The sequence below is a fragment of the Balaenoptera borealis genome (assembly GCF_965194805.1).
Source record: "Balaenoptera borealis genome assembly, chromosome: 16".
NCBI classification, from domain to species: Eukaryota; Metazoa; Chordata; class Mammalia; order Artiodactyla; family Balaenopteridae; genus Balaenoptera; species Balaenoptera borealis.
The window spans coordinates 23,127,095-23,150,863 of NC_138872.1; the positions used below are offsets into that span (position 1 = coordinate 23,127,095).

General features: G+C 49.9%; 2 protein-coding genes across 2 annotated transcripts in view; one reads left to right on the forward strand and one right to left on the reverse strand.

The window, feature by feature from the left end:
- RAB5IF (RAB5 interacting factor) overlaps positions 1–23,769 on the reverse strand; it is a 97,031-nt gene that overhangs the window by 64,523 nt on the left and 8,739 nt on the right. The gene's annotated exons all lie outside the window — the stretch shown is intronic.
- SLA2 (Src like adaptor 2) lies at positions 959–23,639 on the forward strand. Its single transcript, XM_082362018.1, has 8 exons — positions 959–1,415; positions 4,005–4,138; positions 8,135–8,234; positions 8,623–8,709; positions 10,448–10,551; positions 20,991–21,140; positions 21,898–22,030; positions 22,437–23,639. Exons 2-8 carry the CDS (start codon positions 4,048–4,050, stop codon positions 22,600–22,602), a joined length of 831 nt encoding a protein of 276 aa, XP_082218144.1. The 5' UTR covers positions 959–1,415; positions 4,005–4,047; the 3' UTR covers positions 22,603–23,639.

The following is a 23,769-nucleotide window of genomic DNA, read 5'->3' on the forward strand; positions in this document are numbered from 1 at the left end:
GGCCCCAGAAAAGGCTGCATTGTCTGTGAAATAGCGGTTTCGTGTTAAAAGCATCTGTCTCCAGGATTGCTAAGCCCCTAATGGGGAGGCAGTGAATGGGTGGTTATTTAGATACTAATGAGCTGAGATTTTTACTAATTTAAATTCAAAAAAAAAATTTTTTTTTTTTGGCCATGCCACACGGCTTGTGGGATCTCAGTTCCCCAACCAGGGATGGAACCCGGCCCCCCAGCAGTGGAAGCGTGGAGTCCTAACTACTAGACCGCCAGGGAATTCCCTAAATTTAAATTTTAATGACTGATTTAAACATACCAATCAAAGGGGGTTCTATCAGAGATTCTTTATCCTAGCCCAGTGGGTCTTAAGTTTAGGGTGTGCATCAGAATCACCTGGAGGGCTTGTGAAAACAGGTTGCTGGCCCCCTACCATGGAGTTTCTGATTGGGTAGATCAGAGATGGGGCCTGAGAACTGGCATGTCTAACAAATTTCCAGATGATGCTGAGGCTGCTGGCCTAGGGACCACACTTGGAGAACCACTGTCCAGGTCCTGCTCCTCAAAGTGCGGTTCCCAAACCAGCAACATGGGTATCGCCTGGGAGTTGTTAGCAATGCAGAATCTTGAACCCCACCGAACCAGAATCTGCTGTTTAACCGGATCCCCAGGGGATTCCTATACACATTAAAGGTTGGGACACTCCAAGGCAGTGCTTCCCATACTTGCTAGTCAAAGGAATCTCTTGGAGTGTTTAAGATTCAAATTTTTGGGCTGCTCCTCTGGTGACTTGGATTCAGAAGATGTGGGGGGATCCCAGGAATCTGATACTAACAAGCCCCTCAGGTGATTATTATGACCAGGTAAGCATGGGAAACTCCTGCTCATTTAGCTTGGTTCTGTGTTCCTTGGACCAGACCAAGCCACAAAGCCAGAGAGAAACCTCTCCCTCCAGGATTATGACGAGGCAGCTGCTTCTCCCCCATAAACAGGAACTTGGGGAAGGTGGCTCCTCGATGGTCTGTGATGCCGTCAGAGGAAACGGGTGGTTGTGAGAACCACAGAGCCTGCAGATATGAGCTGGGAGCCCCAAGGACCCTGTGACAGAGCTCGAAGAGCCCTGGGCCTGCTTCCTGGCCTGCCTGTGCTTGGGAGGGCCAGCCAGTTGGAGGTCTCTAAGGAGCATGGGGCTCCTGTCCCATCCCAGGGGTACAGACTGCTGACCACAGGCAGATGCCAAGCTCCCCAAAGCAATATCGAGAGCCTCTCCCTGAAGACTCCCAGGCTGAGAGGGTCCTGGGTGACCTAGGACTAAGGACATTGGCAGACTTCCAGAAGGGGCCCCCCAAAGCCCTAACGTCTTCAGCTAAAGCATGCGTCTTAGCCGAGCCCCTGCCTCAAGCCTCTGATGACAGGAAAACAGTAAGTATGCTTGTTTTTTGTTTTCCGATGGCCTTGGGACTGTGAGGAAGGATGGTCCCCTCAAGACTGGGAGTGGCCTTTACAGTTGGGACAGAGCGTCAGTGGATAAGAGGAGTCTAGATTATAACCTCTGAAGACACGTTCAGCTCTAGAGTCTACAATTCTTCTTAAAAGGGTGATCTTTCTCAGTGGAAAGGGAGGGAGGTCTCCCTTTAGCTCAATCCAAATTTATCACTTGCGCCGCCACTGAGAAATTACCTGCAGAAAATTATGGTCAGAAAAACACAACAGACGCGGATTGTAGATCCAGCTCTGCACTAACCAGCTACGAACAGTGAGCACGAGGTTGCTCTCCCTGGGCCCTGGGCCTTGTTTTGAATGGCATTCAAACCCTGCCGACCTCTCAAAGGGTCAAGTGCTGTGGTCAAAACACCAAATGTTCCATGTGCTGACCTCGGCTGCCTTTAACTCTTTGCTTCCGCCCAAGCCTGGGTCCCCTAGAAAGTGCCTACCTAACATGTAGTAAGTTGTTCAAATACTTAGACAATTAGGATTAGATTCTTAAAAGTTTGGGCCAGTACCATCTCCCCCTCCTAGGTCTGCCCACCCACAGTCTTCATTTTGCCCCCAGAAGGCCTCCTGACGTTGCCGAGACCAGGTGAAGGGAGCTGGTGGAGTGCAGGGTTCTCCTGCCTCTCGGGCCCAGCCCCAGGCACCACCTGCAGCGGGGAGAAGTCTCTGGGTTCAGTGTGGTTGGTGACTGTCTTGCTGAAGGAGGGGAAGGGAGACTAACCTTTACTGAGCACACACTCCGTGCCAGGCCCCTCAGCTTCTCACAACCCCATGGAGTCAGTATTATCCCAGATTCACCAGTGAGACTCAGAGAAGTTACACGCTTTGCCTGAGGTCACACAGCTCGAGCTTGGTTGGTCTGAATCACTCGTGCTCCCCAGGAATGATCTCTCCCAGGGATTTTCTGCACCCATGTCTGCATAGTTAAGCACAGCGCATGTGCCCCATACCCTAGGGGAAAGGACTATTGAAAACCTGGCCTGAAGGGGTGCCTTGGCATTGAGGGAAGCAGAGACCCCAGGAGGCAGCAGCGCCATCTCGGGCTGCCAAGGCTTCAGGATCCCAAAGTCGGAGCAGGAAGTGGCTGCCAGGAGCCATTCCCTAATGGTGGGCCTGTTTTCTGTTAAAGAGCTCTCCTGTCCCGTGAATACGGAACTCCCCCGGGAGGCAGGAGCAAACGTGCTGTCATCCGCGTGTGGATGGCACGAGACTACAGACAGCTGTTCCATTCTCCAGGGCCAGATCCTTGCTCCTCAGACAGGAAGGCCCGTGAGGCCATGGGAGTTACTCCGCCATCATGACGGACACCCATCCTCACCCAGGTGTGGGAAAAGGCTCAAAGGCAAGGACGGAGCCTGCTATGTCCCTAAACTGGTATAATTATGTGTTGTCTCTAACGAAGAGACTGAAAACCGTCTGAAAGAATGAAACCACCTCCCTACAACATTTTAATACGTATAGTGCTTAAAAAAATCGGCATTACCCTGGAAACCTGGGAATTTAAATTATTCTAAGGATAAGACACCTGTCCAAAGAGCTAATAATCACTTCGTCCATTTAGATAATGTGTATCAGGTCCCTTCTGTGGGTGAAAATGCTGAGGAAATGGGCAGAGAGGTCCTTGTTCTCAACAAGCTGTAGAATAATGGCTGATTAAACAAGCACCCCAGTACATGAATAATTAAAACTGGGGAAAAGCACAACAGGCAGCCCCAAGAGGGAGAAAAGGGAAGGTCCCCAGGAATGGCCTCTGGGGAAGTGACACTCGGAGCGTGAAAAAGGAAAAGCAGGCCCTGACCTGGCTCTTCACATGCATTATCTCTCAGACCCGTATGGTGGGTATCGTTATCCCCATTTTTCAGATGGGGAAATGGAGGCAAAGAGAGGGAAGTGGTTCGACAACCAATCCTGTAAAGGCTTGCAAGTCATCACTGTGTCATACAGTCTCCCGGGCCTCTTACTTTGCCCTGTGACCCCAGTAACAGTGTGCTCAGTGTCACCTTAGCGTGTGAGACGTGCCAGCCAGCTCCCAAGCCCCCTCAGATCCCCCTTGCCCACCTAGCCGTGGGTCCTGGTGTGCCTAGAGTGAACTCTGTCCTGTCATTGGCCCCTGCCACCCAGTGGCAGAATGTGATCCCAGGTCAGGCAATGATTCTGAGTAGCCATAGGAATGACCATTCGGGGAAAGCTTCCTGGGGAAGGGTGGGATCCAGACAGGCCCGAAGTGGAAAAAGGGCCTTCCAGTAATGGGAGGGGGCTTCACACACGCAAAGGCCCAGAAACAAAGAATGGAGCACGGCTACAGCGTAGAAGAGATGGGAGGCAAAGAAAACAGCGTCCGGTTTGCAGAAAGCCTTAACAGTCTGGTGGAGGGGCTGGAACCTGGTCCTGATGGGAGGGATCTCATTTGCCTGTGTCAGCAAGGAGGTCAGCAGGGCTGAGCTGGGGAGGGAGGGAGGGTGTCTGGGCACCAGGCTGGGAACCACAGCTCTGTCCCCATCACAGCATCTCTTTCAGATTTCTCTTGGTGATGCACTTCTGAGTGTTCTGCTGAGGAACGATGGGAAGTCAGCCCAGCAGGGGGAAAGCCCTTCCAAGCCCAAGCCTGAGCCCCTGTGTGCAAGGCCAGGGTCCTGAGCCCATGCAAGCAGGTAGGCCGAGGGCCCCGGGGCAGCCAGGCCCTTCCTGAGCAGCCACTCCAGCCTCAAGTATCAACGAGGACCTGCTGTATACCAGGCCCTCCCCATGAACCACACAGCCAGGGTCCCTGCTCTTAGGAAGCTTACATATTTGTGGTCAGAACATTAAACCAGACAAACTAGAAAATGTGAGAGTGACCAGAACTAACCAGGAGGGTGTGATGGTCCCCCAGGCATCTCCCATGGCTTCCCTCCTAAACCAGTTTATCCAGAGCCTGAGCTGCAACCCTAAGACCAACCCACATCCATAGCTCTCCAAAGCTGCACCGTCCATTATGATAGCCGCTAGCCTTATGTAGCTATTTCAATTTAAACTGAAATTAATTAAAATAAAATAAAACTAAATATTCAGCTCCTCAGTAACACCAGCCATATTGTAAGTGCTCTCCAGCCATATGAAACTAGTGGCTACCTTATTGGGCAATACAATTACAGAACATTTCCATTATCACAGAAAGTCCTACTGGACAGAAATGCTTTTATCCTGAGAGGTGCTATGAAATACTTGACGCAAAATAGAGCTATGATGATTGGAAAAAATGAGTTCATGCAATGCATGGGCTGAACCTGTAATTGTGGTTTTCTGAGGCAGTCCTGACTAAAAAATGCCAGTTTTTAGGACGATTAGACAATTAAAGTATCCTGCAGTATCTAGTACTTTGATGTCAGAGCTACAGCCCCAGTTTGTTTCTTGTTCCCTAAAACAGCCCACAAATCCTTTCTCAAATCACATTCTGATTTGGGGTTTTGATAATGTATTTGCCAGGGTTCCCCAGAGAGACAGAACCAGTAGACTGTGTGTGTAAGAGAGAATTTATTTTAAAAAATTGGCTCACACAGCTGTGGGTGGCCAGTCTGAAGTCTGCAGGGCAGGCCAGAGGGCTGGAGACCCAGGGAAGAGCTGATGCTGCCGAATTCCAGAGTGGAGTCTGGAGGCAGGATTCTCCCTTCCTCAAGGACCTCAGTCTTTCTCTCTTAAAATCTTCAACTGACTGGATAAGGCCCACTCACATTGTGAAGAGTAATCTGCTTTATTCAAAGTCTACTGATTTCAATGTTAATCTCGTCTCAAAAATAGTGTCACAACAACATCTAGACTGGTGTTTGACCAAATATCTGGGTACTGTGGGCTAGCCACATTGACACATAAAATCAGCCATCAGAGATAACAAGATTGCTCTAAACCAAGCAGCACTTTTAGGAGGAAGGACACAGACACACAGTTAAACAGAAGTAGAAGACTGCAGAGCCTCACTGGATATCTGTGTTTGGCAGGCTCTGCCCCAAACTGAAAAGTCCTCTGCAATGGCTGGGGCTTCCTTTCTGCTCCTCAGCCCCCATCCCCAATATCCACCTTTCTTTTTCTTAAATACTTTTATTTTTTATTAATTTTTTTTCTTTTTGGGCACGCTGCACAGCACGCGGGATCTTAGTTCCCCGACCAGGGATCGAACCCGCACCCCCGCGTTGGAAGCGCGGAGTCTTAACTGCTGGACGGCCAGGGAAGCCCCAAAGTCCTCCTCCTCTCTTTAACAGCAGCCTCCCCTAGTCCCCATGGTCATCGATTGGCACCCTGGACCCTGTAGACTCCTGCTGGGGAGGCAGTTGCCTCCTTCGAGCCACGCAGTGTGCACCGAGAGCCTGGGGCCCAACAGGCCCTGCAGGAAGGGATCTGGAAACCACACAGGCCTCCACCTCATTTCCTCTGAATCTAGCCACAGGCAGCGGCCCCGAAGCTGCTCTGAGTCATGCCCAGGATGCTGAGGGGGTGACCCCCCGGCAGGTGCCCTGGGGCCCTCCTTGCCTGTGGAAACTGAGGGGCACTGTGTTCCCCTCTCCGTCAGGGTCTCCAGGGGACGAATGGGCTTCTCTCAGTACTTCTACCCCTGGTCCCAGCAGAAGCATGGATTTTGGGCAACTCCTTTGTCCATCAGCCTTGCATCCATCCAAAATCTACCAGGGCTCTACCCCGTGTCAGGCCTTGTGCCAGGACCGGGGGACACAGTAGTGGACAAGACAGACACAGTCCCTGTGTTCAGGGACAGTCAAGCCTCAGACACAGGTGCTAAACCAATAATCAATTACAACTGTGTTAGACTTTGGTGACAGTGTTTTAAGGGACTCTGACCAAGAGTGTGTGCTGAGGGGCTCATCAGGGAAGGGACGTTTCATCCAAGGAGTGAAGGATGAAGGTGACTCAGCCACCGGAGGGGACCCATCAGGGGGACAGCATGTGCTGCTCAGTGGCTCCTGGGGTGCAAGGCCAGGGCTTCCAGGAGGGGGAGGGGCACTTCTGGCCACCTGGCTCTGTTCTTGTCCGAGGACACCCTCCCCAGACTTACTTGCACCGTGTATTCGGGCATCAGGCAGGCATTTCCCTGCACCGGGGGATGGCCAGGCCCTAGGTTCTGAGGAGCTCCAGTCTGGGGTCACCACGGGGGTCTCCATGTGTGTCTGGGAGGACATGTAGGAACTGGTCCATTTCCGGAATTACAGTCTCATTCTGCCCATGTCCCGGAGGCCCTCAGCCCGCATAGCGTCCAGCTCTGTGTCTGCCCCACCCGTCCCCTGCGCCCTTGTCTGTCCTCTGCTCGCCCTCGCTCACTTCCTGGGGCCCCAGCTCTGTCTGGAGGGCCTCACAGCGGCCTCTCAGGCTCTGAGGAGCACCTGTGAGGCACATAAACCTTCCTTGCTGACCTCACTGCTTCTCGCAGCTTCACGCAGAGACCCCTGCTGAGCTGGGATAGGAGGAAGAGAAGGGAGGGCGCCGGGGTGTGGGTGAAGGGAGCTCTGCAGCCCGTGTGTTTTCAGGACAACTAGGCCTGGACAGGCATCAGGAGGTCTAGATGGCCGGGGTGGGCTGGTCCCTGAGTGGGGGGCGAGGGGATGAGCGTCCTGTGCTAAGGGAGCCGCTTGCCGCCTGCTGTCCTACCTCAAAATTGGGCCTCAAGGCCACCACGTGCTCAGGACCAGTCCTGGTGTGATGGGGTGGGGCGCGGCGGCTCGGTGTCCCGTCTCTGTGACTCCCTCTCTGAACGCCAGCCTCCCGGGGAGTCTGGGCCTTTCAGAGACGTGCTGCTGCTGTCCAGCCCAGTCCCCCCACCCTGGGCCCGTGGGAGGACAGGGACGGGGTGATGTGGCACAGGAGTTGCGCCCCCCTCCCCGGCAGACTGCCCCGTGGAGCCTCGGTTGCCTTGCTGTGTGATGGGGCTGAATGGAGATGACACATAGGGTACCCGTCAGGCCCCGACACAGAGCAGGTGCTCAGGAAGAGATGGCAGGTGTGTGACCAGGACACTTGACTGAGACACACATTCCTGCTGGGTGTCTGCTCTGGGCCAGGCCTGTCCCAGTGGGCCCTGGGGCTGCACCTCTTCTGAGGGGGCAGCACAGACCTACACCTGTCGCTCTGGACAGAGGTCATGGGAGAGCCACTCTGCCCACGTGCACGGCACTCCAGAGTTACAGAGCCCGTCCAGGTCAGTGATTTCCTGGGCCCCTCCAGGAGCCCTCCCCCTCCCACGGCCACCTCCCAGCCCCTCAAAGCTAATCCATCTGGTGGCCACCTCATCGGTGCCTTTCAGAAGCTGAGCTCAGAGATCCAGGCTGACACCTGCTTAGAGCTGTCGGCTTCAAGTTTGCTGAACAGTTTGCTGAGTTCCTTTATCAAAATCTCCTGTGATGATCTGTATAAAAATGGGATTGTAGCCAGGAGCCCCACTCCTCTTGCCACACCAATCCTTTCCCCGAGGGGCCCCCAAGAGATGTCTGGGCACCCCCAGGGCTCTGCAGAGCCCTATGGAAAAGCATCAGATTCCAGGTTGCCATCCCAGGATCCAAGCAGACATGCTGCCCTAGGGTGCCCGTGGGAGGATTGATGGTGGGAGCCCAGCCTCCACTGGAACTCACGTCTGGCCGGAGGGTGACCATCTCTGTCCCTCCATCCAGAGAGGAGCAAGGCCAAAGCTGTGGCCTTGGGCAGTTTCCCGGTAGGCGAGCAGGCAGAGCTGTCTCTGAGACTGGGGGAGCCACTGACCATCGTCTCTGAGTAAGTCCCTCTGAGGGCACTGGCTGGGGTGCTCTCTCCCCTCCCCCGATCCCTGAAGATGCATGAGTGGGAGGAGGGGCCCCTTCCAGGAGGAAAGAGCATGGACTTTTGTGCTGAGTTCACACAGCACTCTAATGGTGGGATTTTAGGCAGCTTGACACACCTGTAGGGAAAAGCAGTGGGTGGGCAGGGCCTTGCAGGGGGGCCCTGAATCAGGCCATTCATTGCCTAGGAGGTACCCAGACTGGCTGGTACAAGGAAACCTGGGAAACTCAGGTGGGATGGGTGGCCTCAGGACCTAACCTGGAGGGTCCTTGTGAATCCCAAATGAGCGGTGCCCAGGGCCTTGGCCCTCCTGAGAGGGGTCCCCTCGCCCTTCTCTCTCCAGGGATGGAGACTGGTGGACAGTGCTGTCGGACATCTCAGGCAGAGAGTACATCTTCCCCAGCAACCAAGTGGCCAAAATCTCCCATGGGTGAGTTCACACCCCAGGCCCTGCCTCGGGGGAGCTTCCTGCTTTCTCCTCCCACAAGTGTAGTTCTTTACGCCCAGGCTTATGCTGAGCAAAGCTGGGGTCAGGGGAAAATCAGGCCCAGACCCTGCCCTCCAGAGGAGCTGAAGACTGACTCTCTCAGGTCAGCCTGTGAGACTTGGGAGCCCAGAGGAGAGGGCTCGGCAAGGCCTCATGGAGATGTGACACCTGGGCTTTGGAGGGTGGCCGGGAATCTGGTGGTGGAGAATGCTGGAAGGGACTTGCAGGAGGTGCGGGCAGCCTGCATAAATGTCCCCAGAGAGCCTCCTCGGGCTGCCCTTCCAAGAGGCACTTCCTCAGGAGGGCTGGACTCGGGGACGCAGGGTCTCTCAAAAAGTGTGAGCCATCCCTTGCCCAGAGTAAGTGACAGACTGACTCCAGAGCAAATTCTATGTCGAGAGAGAAAGGCAGTGAATAACCTGGAGCCAGGGACATGTCACTGTGTCACTGTGTGTGCTGTGACAGCCACGCTTCAGTTCTGAGGAAAAGCACGGCTCCCACGCTGGATGGCCTTCCTTTCTGAAGCTCGTGGTATGTCTGGCTCTGAGGAAAGCAACATAGGATCCTGAGACATGTGGACACCGCACACAATCAGCTCGCGTCTCCCAGTGGCCTGGGCCTGCTGGGCAGGGTTTGTGCCTCCACAGCCTGGCGTGACGTTTAAACAGAGGAAACACCGACTACCTCTAAGAGTCCCCTTTCCTTGCCTCTGCTTCATTTATAGCCTCGATTTTCGTAAGTTGTATGAATGATGTATTTTATTTACTATAAAACTAGGCTCAGTTTGCTGCTGGCACCAAGAGAATCACAGCTTCGCTACTTTATTTACTTGGAATCAACTCAACCGTGACTCTGGCATTTCACAAAGTGACAGGGAGGCAACCATTTCCATCAAATTGGCTTCTGGAGGCTTTGCCTGGGACCCCCGGCCATAACTCTGGGGGCAGTAAGAAGCTGATGGACTGTTAGCCAGAAAATTCCTGCACGACTCCTTGAACTTTTCACTGCACTGAAGTCCTTCATGGACATACATAGGTGAGGGATTAAGTGAAGAGAGAAAAGGAAGGTGTGGGCTCAGAGTTATCAACAATCCCAGCATTGGAAGAGGCACGTATGGCGATTGATGGGCTACATGATTTTTTCCAAAATTTTAGAATGTCTTGAACATTCTAGTTCCAAACTTTCTACCCACAAATAAGCTCCAGTGGAAGTTAGATTTCAGTGATAATGAGTAAATGTTCACCTGCATACCTTTTGGCTACAAAGTTAAACTTTAAACTGTTGAAATAAAATATTTACTAAAATTAAAAAAAAAGAGAGAGGCAATTCTTGGAGAGGTGAAGGCTTAGAAAGGTGAGTGGATGGTGTAGGGGCGCTGGGGGAACTGGGCAGTGATAGGAGAGGGTTTGGGATCACCTCACCTGCCCCCAGACCCTGGCCACTTGGGAATGAGCTCTTCAGTTAGAAAAGGCTGGGGCTGACCCCATGAGATGGTCCTGGCTCCAGGGGCCTCAGAAGACAAGGACAAAGCTGGGGGCCCTGAGAGACCTGAGGCCAGCTCTTCATGGGACATTTGGAAGTCTGAGGCCCACAGAGGGAGGAGAGGTTCCAGTAGAGTCTTGGGCCACCCACCCCCCAGGCTGACCCCCGACCCTCTCTCTGCTCATCTCCCCACCCGCAGGTGGTTATATGAGGGCCTGAGCCGGGAGAAAGCTGAGGAACTTCTGCTGCTGCCTGGAAACCCCGGAGGGGCCTTCCTCATCCGGGAGAGCCAGACCAGGAGAGGTGGGTAAGCTCAGCCTGCCATGGGCTTTTCCCTTGCATGCCAAGAGCCAGGTGAGATGTGACTTGGGGGTAGAGGTAGGAGGCCACATGTGGAGGGCTGGAGACCTGGCCTTGGAGTCGGGCAGTCCGGCTGACTGACCACATGTTGCTGCCGTGAGAGCCTATCAACAATGGGGCAATAACCTGCATTTCTAAAAGTGGTGTGAATTGCCCATGGGAGGGATCCAGCTCAGCCAACACTCTGGCAACCAGGACTGGTAACACAGTATAGTCACAGGATTTCCCTGCCTTGACCAGCAATGATTTCTCCCTCCCCAAGACACAACATGATCCGGATCTCTTGACAAGGTCTCTGTGCTTTGGGTCACCAGCCAGTCGGAGCCAGAAAACCCACTAGGAGTCACCTCATGATCTTCCTCTCTGTGCTGTGCAGATGGGGAAACAGAGGCCCACAGAGGGATAGGGACATGTCACACTGCACATTCATATGGGACTTCTCCCACCCCAGGTACAAACAAAACACGAAGTTGAGTCTGTCTCTGATGCCCCAGCTTCTCTCTGAGCTGCCCTGAGTCCCTTACAGCAGGGACAGAGAGGGACGTTGAAGGAGTGGCAGTGCCCTCGTTTATGTTAGGCGCTTTCAATGCCTTCAAACAACCCTGTGGGGATTGTACTTCCAATGTCCCCATTTTACAGATGAGGAAATGGAGATTTTGGGGAAGAGAAACGATTTGCCTGGGGAGACACAGCTAATAAGTGCAGAGCCGGGATTCAAACCCCGCTGCGGTTCATCGCACTTCAGACACCCAAGAGAGGCCCACCTGTGACAGTAATGGTAGCATTGCAAGCACAGGGGTGGACTAGGGAGAAGCTATTCAGGAGTGAGGACGGGCTGCCTGTGCTTCCCTTAACTGAACTCACTTTGATGCGTCGTCAGGGTCCTTTGCTCTCTACTCAGTCTCCCTCCTGGGGCCCCTTCCAGCGCGTCTTTGCCTCTCCTTCCCTTCCTTTGGAAGTCCCCTGGGTTGACCTCTCCCCAGCCCCTCCTACTATTTTCCAGGCAGCGCCAGCATCCCTCACATACACCCATAGGCAGGCCAGGGTGGGGGGCTGGCTCAAGTGCAACAGCTACAAACAGGAAGCCATAGCGGTGCTGTTGGGGGCAGGGGCACTGTATACCCGAGCCCCAGTGAGCGTGAGAAGCCACAGGAAGTGCTCCGTGCTCAGCTGCCCCTCCCACACCCCTTCTCTGGCCTGGTTCAACCCCAAGAGCATAGTGACCGAGACTTATTGCCTCTCTGAGCCCCTTTTCTAAGAAGGCACATATACAAGAGGAACTGGTGGAGAAATAAAGGAGAAGGCAGATAAGAATCCATAGGAACTTTTTTTTTCCTTCCAGTTTTATTGAGACATAATTGATACACAGCACTGCATAAGTTTAGGGTGTAAAGAATCCATAGGATCTTTAAGGATCCACAAAATTGCTGGGATTAAGGTTAGATTTGACTCTGAGGTTCCCCATAGCAACACCAAGAAGGGATAGATCAGAATGCAGCTCTCATTATCGAAAAAGGAAGAATTTGCCAATTCTGCAGGAAAGGCAACAGTTTCCCAGTACTGATTTCTAATCTCTCATCCTGGGCTTCCTTTTGGAGAGTGTTTGTTAAGCTGCAGGTTACAACCCATTTGTGGGCCAAGAAATCAGTTTGGTTCAGTGGTTATAGACCAGTGGGTCTCAAACCTGGGTGGGCATCAGAACACCTGGAGGGTTTGTTAAAACAAAGAACTGGTCCAGCCAGTTCTGATTTGGGTCTGGGGCCTGAGAATTTGCCTTTCCAACAGGTTTGCAGGTGGTGCTTGCTGCTGCTAGTCTGGGGACCACACTTTAAGAACCACTGATCTAGACCTTGACTGTGTGTTGGAATCATCTGGGGGAGATTTATAAATTACTGACGGCTGCACCCCACCCCCAGAGTTTCTGATTTAATTGGTCAGGGGTGTGGCCTGGGCCCTGGAAGCTACAAGAGCCCCCCAGGTGATTCTGATGTGCAGCCAAGGTTGAAACCCAGTGGTTTAGTGGATCTGGACCAGTAAGCGTTTAAAGTGAAACATAGCTGAAAACATTAGGATGCATCACTGGGGTTGGGGAAAATATTGCTTCACCAAACTTTTTGTTTTCGATAATTTTAAGTGTGTCCTGGGTCACTGTAAAATTTCATATGTGGTTTGTGGCCAAAAAAAGTTTGACACTAAAGCTGTACGGGCCCGAGTGACGCCACAGGATGGTGGTTCTCAGACTTGAGTGTACAGGAATTGTCAGGGGAACGTCTTGCCAATGCACCCTTAGGCCCCGCCGCAGACCTGCCAAATCAGACTGTTGGGTACAGAGGTCAGAAATCTGCTTCCTTCACAAGCTCTCCGGATGGTTCTCATGTTCTTTTAAGTTTGAAAACACAGTTCCAATCTAGGGAACCCGAAGTTAAGTAATGAGAGACAATGTTTTTCATGTTTACATAATGCATCTTGTCATATATAACGGTAATTAACTGTTGACCAAGTGAGTGAGTGATATCAGGATCAGCTTTTCTTTGGCCCAAGATCCAGATGTACCTCTGGCAAGGGAATTCTGTAGGGGCTTTGAGCCTGTGAGTGGACCAAGGAGGAAGGCCTGGGGCCACTGAGCTCCCAAGAACACTACTCAAGAGTCTGGAGGGGGAGGGGAAGACCCCCCATCTTCCCCAGAGTCCCTCTGGCATACCTGGTTGTGTTCTAGGCCTGGGGGGAGCCATGGCAGGGCCCAAGTCAGGCCGAAAACCTTGGTGTGGGAAGGGGCACAAAGAGTGTGTGGAGGTCCCAGGATTGCTCCAGAGGTCAGCGCCAGGGCCAGACCCCAAGAGCGTCACCCTCTTGCCTTCCTACTGTCCTACTATGTGTCTATACTGCGTTGAGCATTGCAAGAGAGACTGATGAGCAAGACACGCTTCCTGCCCCTGAGGGACTCACCTCTGTGATTCTGTCAGCCGAGAAACACTTAAAAGCATCTCCTCTGAGTCAGGCCTGCTAAGTTGTGATTCCTGCCCTCAGGCTTCAGACAGTCAAGGGTCCAAGGTGCAGCATCCTCGAGGCTATCAGCTTCTTAGAGGTCTCAGAAGTTCAGAGGGTCCTGCTAGATCTGCGTCCCTCAAACAGGTTTTAATGTGCTCCCTCACACCACTGTGGACCCCTCCCCTCCTCCCGGCATCATCATCAGAACACCTGGGAGAACATGGTTCCTGAGCCCACAGGTCACTGCAGGCCAGGGTGTGACACTGGCTAATCCTGCTGGAGCTTTCTGGAATCCGGGACCTCATACTTTCCTTGCCTTTCTCCCAATGGGTCTCCCTCCAGGCCCTGCACCCAGCCATAGTTCCCACCATTCCTTCCCACAGCCTGCCTTCTGGCCCACTGCCCACCAGAACACTCCATGAATGGACACACCTTGTTCTTTCCACTGCTGCATCCTTGCACACGAGCCTCCCTCAGCCTGGAAAGCCCTCTCCTCCATTCCTCCACTTGGCCAACTCACACTGATCCTTCACGACCCATTGCAGTATCATTTCCCCAGGTTATTTGTCACTCTTTGCTCTCAACTCCCACAGCATCCTGAAAAGACCTCTTCTGTAGCTGCAATAAACTTATTTCTTAAAACAAAGTCAGGGTATGTGGTCTAACAGCAGGGGAACTAAATACTTGAGATGAGGACCATAAAGGAAAATTCTGGCTGAGGGATGTGCTGAGGGACAGTACTTCTTTCCCCAGAGTATGAAGATCTGATTACCTGTGTCTGGGGCTAGCGCAGTGCCAGCTTGTAGCAAGTGTTCAACAGATGTTTACTGTATAAATGGATGAGTGAATGAGTGCATGTATGTACGTTGAGGGGAGGAGAGAGGATGAAGAGCTGGGGTAGGGTAGACTGACCCCCAACACCATCTGTGCTCACAGCGGTAGGAGTGCAGATGGTGGCAAGGACTCCTCAAGTCTGCTTGTAATCATGGCCGTGTCCAGTGTTTATCACAGAGACTCAGTAATTCATTCAACAAATAAATATTGCATGGTGACTCTGTGCCAGCCACTGTTCTAAGTGCTGGGGATTCAACAATATAAAAAGCACCAATAAAGAGGTTAAAAAGAAAGCAAAATCCCTGCCCACAATCTAGTTGGCAATGTTCATAGTGAACAAATAGTAATTAAGCAACTGATCATGGCAAGTGCCACAAAGAAACAATAAAGCAACAGTTAAGAGGAACAGAGTAAACAGGTGCATCCTCAGCAGGAGGCAGGTGTGCCTGGAGCAGATCCAAGGTCACCGGAAGTCAGGTCATGCAAGGCCTTTCCAGGGTGAGAGCTTCAGATTTATTTTAAATGTTGACAGGGAGGGTTCTAAGCAGGGGAGTGACATGATCTGATCCCTCTACGGTGCAAAGAGAGGATTTGGCAGGGGATGAGGCGGAAGTGGGAAGCCACATGGGAAGTTGTTGCAGGCTAAGAAGTGGTTAGATTCCGGATATGTTCTGAATGTAGCCAGTAGGGTTTTCTGTGGGGCTGGATGGGAGATGAGGGAGAATGGAAGCTGCCAGGGATGATGCCGGGGTTAGGAGCTTAGTACTGAAGGAATTGTGCTGCTGTTTTCTGAGATGGGAAGATGGTGGGCAGATGAATTAGGACAATCCCTCGTGAGGCTCACCGTTGGTTATATGGTGGGGTGGGGTAGTGTTGAGGGACAGACGATGGGAGAATAGGACCTTTGGTGCTAGCACTTGTGTCTGGGCAAGCCTAGAGCTGGGGTTTCTCCCAGGCAGAGAAGGTGTTCTGGAGAGGAGTTGTCTCAGTAGGAACTGAGTTGTAAAAGGAAGGCTGACGGTTACGCAGGTGCAAGAGTGTTCCATATAAAAGGAACAGCGTGAACAAAGAACCAGAGAACTGATAAGGAGCACTGGATGCTTGCTATGTGCCAGACGCTGCTACATGCTTTACCTACTTTACCACCTGAATCTTTGTGGCAATCCATTGAGACGGGGACAATTATTATCCCCCTTTAGAGAGGAAGAAACAGATCTGAGAGGTCAAATAATGTGTCTTAGAGACACAGGTAGGGTTATAGGATGTAGGGGTGCTATAGTGTGTGACTCTGGGTGGGATATGAAACCAGGGAGTCTGAGTTTAAAAGACGCCCTGGAACTGGGAGGCAGCTGTAGATATCTGGGACCGGCTGCAGCAGCAGTGAGAAGGAACAGCAGGATAGCAGGCACACAAGGCAGTCAGAGGTGGCCTTGGTAGGTGACCTGTCCCCACATGGGCTTGACAGAGCTTATTATCTCTGAGTCTACCAGTCAGATCCTCAGTGTAGCTGTGAGGATCCCTCCTGGTTCTAGTAACTGTAGTGACAGTGGCCAGGGTGGGGTGGCTGGAGAACCAGGCCCCATAGAGGGACTTGGTCACTTAGTTCAGCTGGTTGGTTGGCTTCCAGGGCCTAGTTTCAGATATGTATCCCTTTCCCAACCACAGAGCTTTTTCAGGGTCACAGCACAGCTCCAGAAGAGATTCTTCTTAAAGGTACGGAGTCAAGGGGTCTCCAGAGTCAGGTAGAAAACAACGAAAAGGAAGCAAGGACCTTACTCCATACTTCTCAAAGTATATTGACTTTGTATCCTGTAGCCTTGCTAAATTCACTTATTAGTTCTCGTCTCTTTTTTGTAGGTTCCTTAGGATTTTCTACATCTATGATCACACATTATCTATAAATATAGTTTTACTACTTATTTTCCAATTCATATACCTTTTTTTTTTTTCCTTGCCTTACTGCACTGGACCTCTAGTATAACAAGTAAAGTGGTAAGAACATTCTTGCTTTATTCTTATCTTAGAAGGAAAAATTCAGTCTTTCCCATTAAGTATGATGTTACTTATAGATTTTTCACAGATGCTCTATGTCAGGTTAAGAGGAAATACCCTTCTGTGGTAGGCAGACTAGCCCCCCAGCGATGTCCAGGTCCTAATCCCTGAAACATGTGAATATGAATTACCTTACATTGCAAAAGAGAGTTCGTAGACATGATTAAGGATTTTGAGATAGGAAGTTTATCGTGGATTATCCAGATGAGCCCAATGAAATCACAAGGGTCTTTACAAGGTGGAGGCAAGAGGGTAAGAGTTTGAGAGATTGGAAGATGTTATGCTTCTGGCTTTGAAGATGGAGTAAGGGGCCATGAGCTAAGGAATGCAGGGGGCTTCTAGAAACTGAAAAGGCAAAGAAATAGACATTCTTCTAGAGCCTGCAGAAGAAGTACAGGCCTGCTGATACCTTGATTTTAGTTTAGTGAAACCCGTTTTAGATTTATGACCCCCGGAATTGTAAGATAACACATTTTTTTGTTGTTTTAAACCATTAAATATATGGTAATTTGTGATAGCAGCAATAGGAAATCATTACACCTTCTATTTGTAGTTTTCTTTTTGTTTTTTAAAAATCATGATGGGTGTTGAATGTTATCAAATTATTTTTCTACATTTCTCCAGGTGATCATGCTTTTTCTCCTTTATTCTACTAATTTAGTGAGTTAACACTGACGTTCAATTTTTAAATCAACTTGTATTCTTGGGATAAAGCCAATTTAGTCATAAAGTATTATCCTTTTTATACATTGCTGGATTCAATTTGCTAACAGTGTGTTAAGGATTTTTGTGTCTACATATATGAGGTATATTGGTCTATCGTTTTCTCATAATGTTTTTGTCTGTTTTTTTTAGCAAGTTAATTGCTGGCCTCATAAAATGGGTGGGGAAATGTTATCTTCTCTATTTTCTTAAAGAGTTTGTATAAAATTGATACTATTTCTTCTTTAAATGTTTGATAGAACTCACTAGTGAAGCCATCTGGACCCAGAGTCGTCTTTTCAGGAAGTTTTAAAATTATGAATTCTATTTCTGCAGTAGATATGGGTCTATTCAAATTTTCTATTTCTTGTGTCAGTTTTGGTAATTTGTGTCTTTTAAGGAATTTGTCCATTTCATCTAAGTTGTAGAATTTATTGGCATAAAGTTGTTCACAATATGCCCTTATCCTTTTAATGTGTGTAGGATCTATAGCGATGTCCCCTCTTCATTCCTGATGTTGGTAATTTCTGTGTGTTGTGTTTTTTTTTTTCTTTCATCAGTCTAGTTTGAGCTTTATCAATTTTATCAACCTTTTCAAAGAATCAGCATTTGATTTTTCTCCATTGTCTTCTATTTATTTCCTTCCTTCTACTTAAATTTATTCTTTTTCTAGCTTTTTAAAGTAGAAAATTTATTTTATGCCTTCTTTTCTTCAAGTGTAAGATTTAAAGCTAAAAATATACCTTTAAGTCCTGATCTAGCTGAGCTCACAAATTTTTATTATTTAGTTAAAAATATTTTCTAATTTTGCTTATGATTTCTTCTTTGATCCCTGGGTTATTTCCAAGCATCTGGGGATTTTCCATATGTCTTTTTGTTATTAATTTGTAATTCTGTGTGGTCAGAAAACATACCTTTAATTATTTCAATCCTTTTAAATTTCTGTTTTTACGGCCCAGTCTAGAGTCTGCCTTGAATATTCCATGTGCTCTTGTTGAGCCCAAGGTTTGTTAATTAAGTCAAATGGGCTGACTGCATTGTTCAACTCTTCTATATCCCTGTTGATTTTCTATCCTATCAAGTACTAAGAGAGGAGTGTTGAAATCTCCAATTATAATTATGGACATCTATTTTTTTCTGTTAATACTGTTGGCTTTGCTTCTATATTTTGAATCTCTGTAACTGGGTGCATACAAATTCAGGATATCCTCTTATCTCTGGTAATACCCTTGGTCTTGAGTTCTACTTTTCTGATATTAATATAATCACTCCAGCTTTCCTATGATTAATGTGTGCATGATACATATTTTTTACTTTTAGCCTGTGTTTTAATATTCAAAGTGTGTTTATCATGTAGTTGGGTCTTGCTTTTTAAAATACAGTTTGAAAATCTCTGCCCTTTAATGGAGTATTTAGACCACTTCCTCAAAGTAAAAGCTTCCTAAAACTGAGCACTGCCTGTGGTTTGGGAAAGTCACTCCTGCATTTTGTTGGCATTCCACAGGGAAAGGTTAAGTGACAGGGTCACTGGCTCTTCCTCCAGGTTCTCTGTGCCAGTTTTCTCATCTGTAAAGTGGGGATAACGGTACCTACCTCACAGGGTGGTTATAAGAATTAGATGAGATAATCCATATAAAAAGTGCATAGTAAGCACTCAATAAATGAAAGCTACAGATAGCTTTAAATAATTAGATAGTAATAATAGGTTATTACTATTATTCCACTAAGCACCCTCTTCCCAATTGGCTTTGATGAAGTGTTAAGAAATGAATCCCACTTTACAGTTATAAAGAGCACTTGTATGCATCCTCATCTGCTGAAAACTACTGCTGGAGGCCTGATTTTATATAGTTATATAGTTATGATTTTATATAGTCTTTTCTCTCTATTCATTTTTCAACCATGTGCTTTTCCTCTTCTAGCCAGTTATCCTTTTTTTAAATTAAAATTTTTGTTGAAACCTATCAAACTGTATACTTTAAATATATGCATTTTATTTTATATAAATTATACCTCAATAAAGTTGATTTTAAAAACTAAAACAGGGAGTTCCCTGGTGGCCTAGTGGTTAGGATTCTGGGCTTTCACTGCCGAGGCCCGGGTTCAATCCCTGGTCTGGGAACTGAGATCCCGCAAGCCACGCAGCACGGCCAAAAAAAAAAAAAAAAACTAAAACAAAACTGGAAAAATTCTGTCAGTTGCATCAGTGAATATAATATTCATGTATAGGTTTAAGACTAATAACAGGGACTTCCCTGGCGGTCCAAGTGGTTAAGACTCTGTGCTTTCACTGCAGGGAGTGTGGGTTTGATCCCTGGTTGGGGAACTAAGATCCCAAACGCCGTGTGGCGTAGCCAAAAAAAAAAAGACTAATAATAAAACCAACATCCATATGCCCACTTCCCAGCTTAAGAAATTGTGCAACAGTTCCTTTGAAGACCTTTGCCTGCTTCACTGTGTTAATCAGTTATTTTTTTTTTTTTTACATTTTTTTTTAAATTTACTTTTGGCTGTGTTGGGTCTTTGTTTCTGTGCGAGGGCTTTTCTCTAGTTGCGGCAAGTGGGGGCCACTCTTCATCGCGGTGCGCGGGCCTCTCACTATCGTGGCCTCTCTTGTTGCGGAGCACAGGCTCCAGACGCGCAGGCTCAGTAGTTGTGGCTCACGGGCCTAGTTGCTCTGCGGCATGTGGGATCTTCCCAGACCAGGGCTCGAACCCGTGTCCCCTGCATTGGCAGGCAGATTCTCAACCACTGCGCCACCAGGGAAGCCCAATCAGTTACTTTTCTTCATAGTTTTTTCTTTTCCTGGTTGTGCTGGGTCTTAGTTGAGGCAGGTGGGTTCCTTAGTTGCGGCAGGTGGGCTCCTTAGTTGCAGCTCACCAGCTCCTTTTAGTTGCGGCACACGTGCTCCTTAGCTGTGGCATGCAAACTCTTAGTTGTGGCATGTATGTGGGAATTAGTCCCTTGACCGGGGACTGAACCTGCTTCCCCCGCATTGGGAGGCGGATTCTTAACCATTGTGCCACCAGGGAAGTCCCTTCTTCATAGATATGCCATACGTGCATCCCTATGCAGTAGTCTTGGCTGCCTCTGAACTTTATTTAAATAGAATCATACTGAACGTACGCTTCTGTGACTTGCTGTTTCTGCTCATTAAACATTTATCTATGCTTATGTGTGTAGTGGTTATTAACTTTTATGCTGAATAGTGTTACATTCTAGAATCTACCATTGTCTTGAGTCCATATGGGCCGTTTGCAGTTTTGGGCTTTTCGGAACAATGCTGTTATGAATATTTTTGTTCATGTATTTGCAAGGCATCATGCTGGGATGGAACGGCTGGGTTGTGAGCTATGAGCATGTTCAACTCAACTAGTTAATGCCAACTGTTTCCAAAGTGGCTTATACTAATTTATCTTTCCACCAGCAGGGTAAGAATTCCTCTTTCTCCACATCCTTGCTGACATCTACTGACACATCTTCACATCCTAACAACACTTCTGCCCACTTGAGTCTTTATAATAACAGCCAACACTTAATGCTCACTTAAACTGTGGCAGGCCCTGTTCTGAGTGCTGTGTGTGTGACCTTGTTTCACCCTCACGAGAGCCCTAGCTATGATAAGTGTGTTGTCATTTATGAGCCAGAGAGCAAGTCTTTGTCCCTCCCTTCCCCCGTCCCTCGTCTGGGCCCAGTGCCCACTCTCTGTGGCCATTTCATGTCTTCCTTCTCCCATCCTGGGCTGGGCTGGGCTGGGCTGGGTCCCAGCAGGGCCTTAGTCCCACCCCGGACCCTTTCCTCCTCAGGCTGTTACTCCCTGTCGGTCCGCCTCAGCCGCCCTGCATCCTGGGACCGGATCAGACACTACAGGATCCAACGCCTTGACAATGGCTGGCTGTACATCTCACCACGCCTCACCTTCCCCTCACTCCAGGCCCTGGTGGACCATTACTCTGGTACGGCCATCCCCTACCTCCATGAGAGCAGACTGGGATGTGGGTCTGTGGGGAAGTTAGTCATACCCTCGGACACTTTGCCTGCTGGAGAATATCTAGGCAAAAGTGGGACCTCCCCTCTCTCCATGCCAGTCCCTATGCCAAGCAACACAGCCCGGGAGCCCAAAGTTCATCTCGTGCCAGCAGAGCCACGGAGGTGTCCCGTGTTAGTGCAGGCCAGTGCCTCACCCACCACTGTGGTTCTGAGCCAAAGTCCCCAATGGCTGGCACAGTTCTCCGCACAGGAACTAGGCCCAGAGCTGTTGCTATTGTGGAATTCAGTTGATTCTCAGCATTTCCTGGTGCCTGTTCTGTAACAGGCACTGCCGCCACTACAGCGGAGTGTCAGAGAAGCAGAGGAAAGACTACTGCTGGGAAAACTGATCGGGGGATTTCAGGACAGTCATTCCACGCAGCAGATACTGACAGAACAAGTAGAGACTGATCACCCCTTAGCTTTCTTCTTTCCAAAGCGCTTTTCTAACCAGAAACTGGGGCTCAAAGAGGTCCATCAACTTACCCGAAATCACACGGTAAATTAAGTCTCCCGAAACCTAGCCCAGAATGACCTTTGACTGCATGTCAGCTTCCAGATCATAGCTTGGGGCTCATGCTCCCACCTGCCAAGTGTGGAAAGCTGTCAGGGTGAGGGTGGAGTTGTCGGGGAGGAAGGCAGGGCTGGAGTCAGCCATGTCAAGGGTCTAGGTCTCTTCCTCAGAGCTGGCGGATGACATCTGCTGCCTACTCAAGGAGCCCTGTGCCCTGCGGAGGGCCGGCCCACTCCCTGGCAAGTCCATACCTCTACCTGTGACTGTGCAGAGGACACCACTCAATTGGAAAGAGCTGGACAGGTGAGAAGCCCCTGGAACGTGAAGGCAGAACAAAGGAGAGTTAGAAGGACCCACCCCTGGGAACCCAGAATGGGCTTGTCGCCTTCAGGGACACCTGGGAGCCAATAAGCGTTGACTGAACTCAGGCCAGCCCAGGCTCAGCAGGTCTGCTGGGGGGACTAGCAAGGAGGCCAAAGTGGGCATGGATATGGGGCATGCCTGGGCACCAAGGTGGCCAGGATGGAAGGTCAGACAAGATGGGATACAACAGAGAGCACCAGTCCTGAGTGAAGTCAAGGGGAGTTTGATCTGACAGGGAACAGGAACCACTGTGAGTTTTTCAGCAGGTGTGAGAACAGGGAGCCGTGTGGTAGGTGCAGGGAGGAGGGTGAGGCCCTCTGATGCAACTCTTTCCCCCTCTCCACAGCTCGCTCCTGTTCTCTGAAGCATCTGCCACAGGGGAGGAGTCCCCCCTCAGTGAGGGGCTCCGGGAGGCCCTTAGCTCCTACATCAGGCTGACTGATGACATCTCCTTGGACGATGCCAAGGCCCAAAGCAGAGGCCAAAAGGGGAACCAAGGCTGCAGCACCTAGAACCCCAACTCAGCTCAGTCTGACTGAGCACCCCAGAGGCAAAGGCTGTGCAGAGTGAGGGGAGGGCTGGGACACAGAGGCACAGCCAGAGTCCCACCTCTATTCTCTGTTCCTTCCTCTCTCAGCCCTAAGAGGTCACCTAACCTCCTCCCAGTGCCATGACCCGACCTACAGCCTCTAGTTCAAGTAAAGACCAGTTAAGAACAGGGCCAGGACTCCAGAGAGACTAGATATCCTCGGTGTGACCCAGCCAGTTCCCGAGTTTGGGAGTCCCAGTACCACCTTCCTCCCTCTGCCTGTCGAGTCTCATTCTACATCCCCACAACCACTCCCACAAGGCAGAGAACGCCCACTAGCATCAAGGAAAAAAAAATAATCATTTAACGGAAACTGACCAGTCTCACTCAGAATGGCAGCACACCTCAGAAGGTAGAACTACGGCCTAGAAAGGACAGGAAGGCAGAGGGGATGGGTGGCTTAAACGGCAGCAGAACCTGGGCTGTCCAGCTTCCACCTGACCGCCACGGCGAAGAGCAGGACCTCTGACAGTCCAGGTCCTCCACGTCCCCATGAAGCCCCTTCTCTGGACAGTCCTAGCTCTCAGATCTTTCATTTTGTGGCTCATCAATTGAACCTGGCTAAGCTTTCTCGGCTACAACAGCCTTGCCATCTTGTAGCCAAATGCAAAAGACACCATCGGAGCCTAGCACGCTGCAGTGAGCTCAGTCCTGTCCCTCAGTGCCGAGCGGGAGCGTCAGGGCATCGGAAGGTGGTAAGCCCTCCGTCCACAAAGTCAAGGCCACAGTCTACACCAACTCCAGCCCTTGATTTCCCTGCTGCACATTAAGGGAAAGAAGCCTGGATAGAGCTGTTAAGGGAGCAGGGAGAGGAGGAAGAGGGAAGGGGGAAGAGGGAAGGGGATGGGAGGGCACCACCTCTATTGCTCCTATTGGGTTCTAAGGCTAGAGGTGAGGTGGGAAAGGCTTTACCAGGTATCACCAACAGGGGCTCAATTAAAGATCTGATTTATTCAAGTATCTGAAAACATTCTACAACGAAAACTGTTATTAGATGCTGCTTGTACTGTGCTATAGACCACGCACATACTGCCATACTGTTTTCAGAAGACTTGAAATGCCAATGTTTGATAGTTTAAAAACCATACAC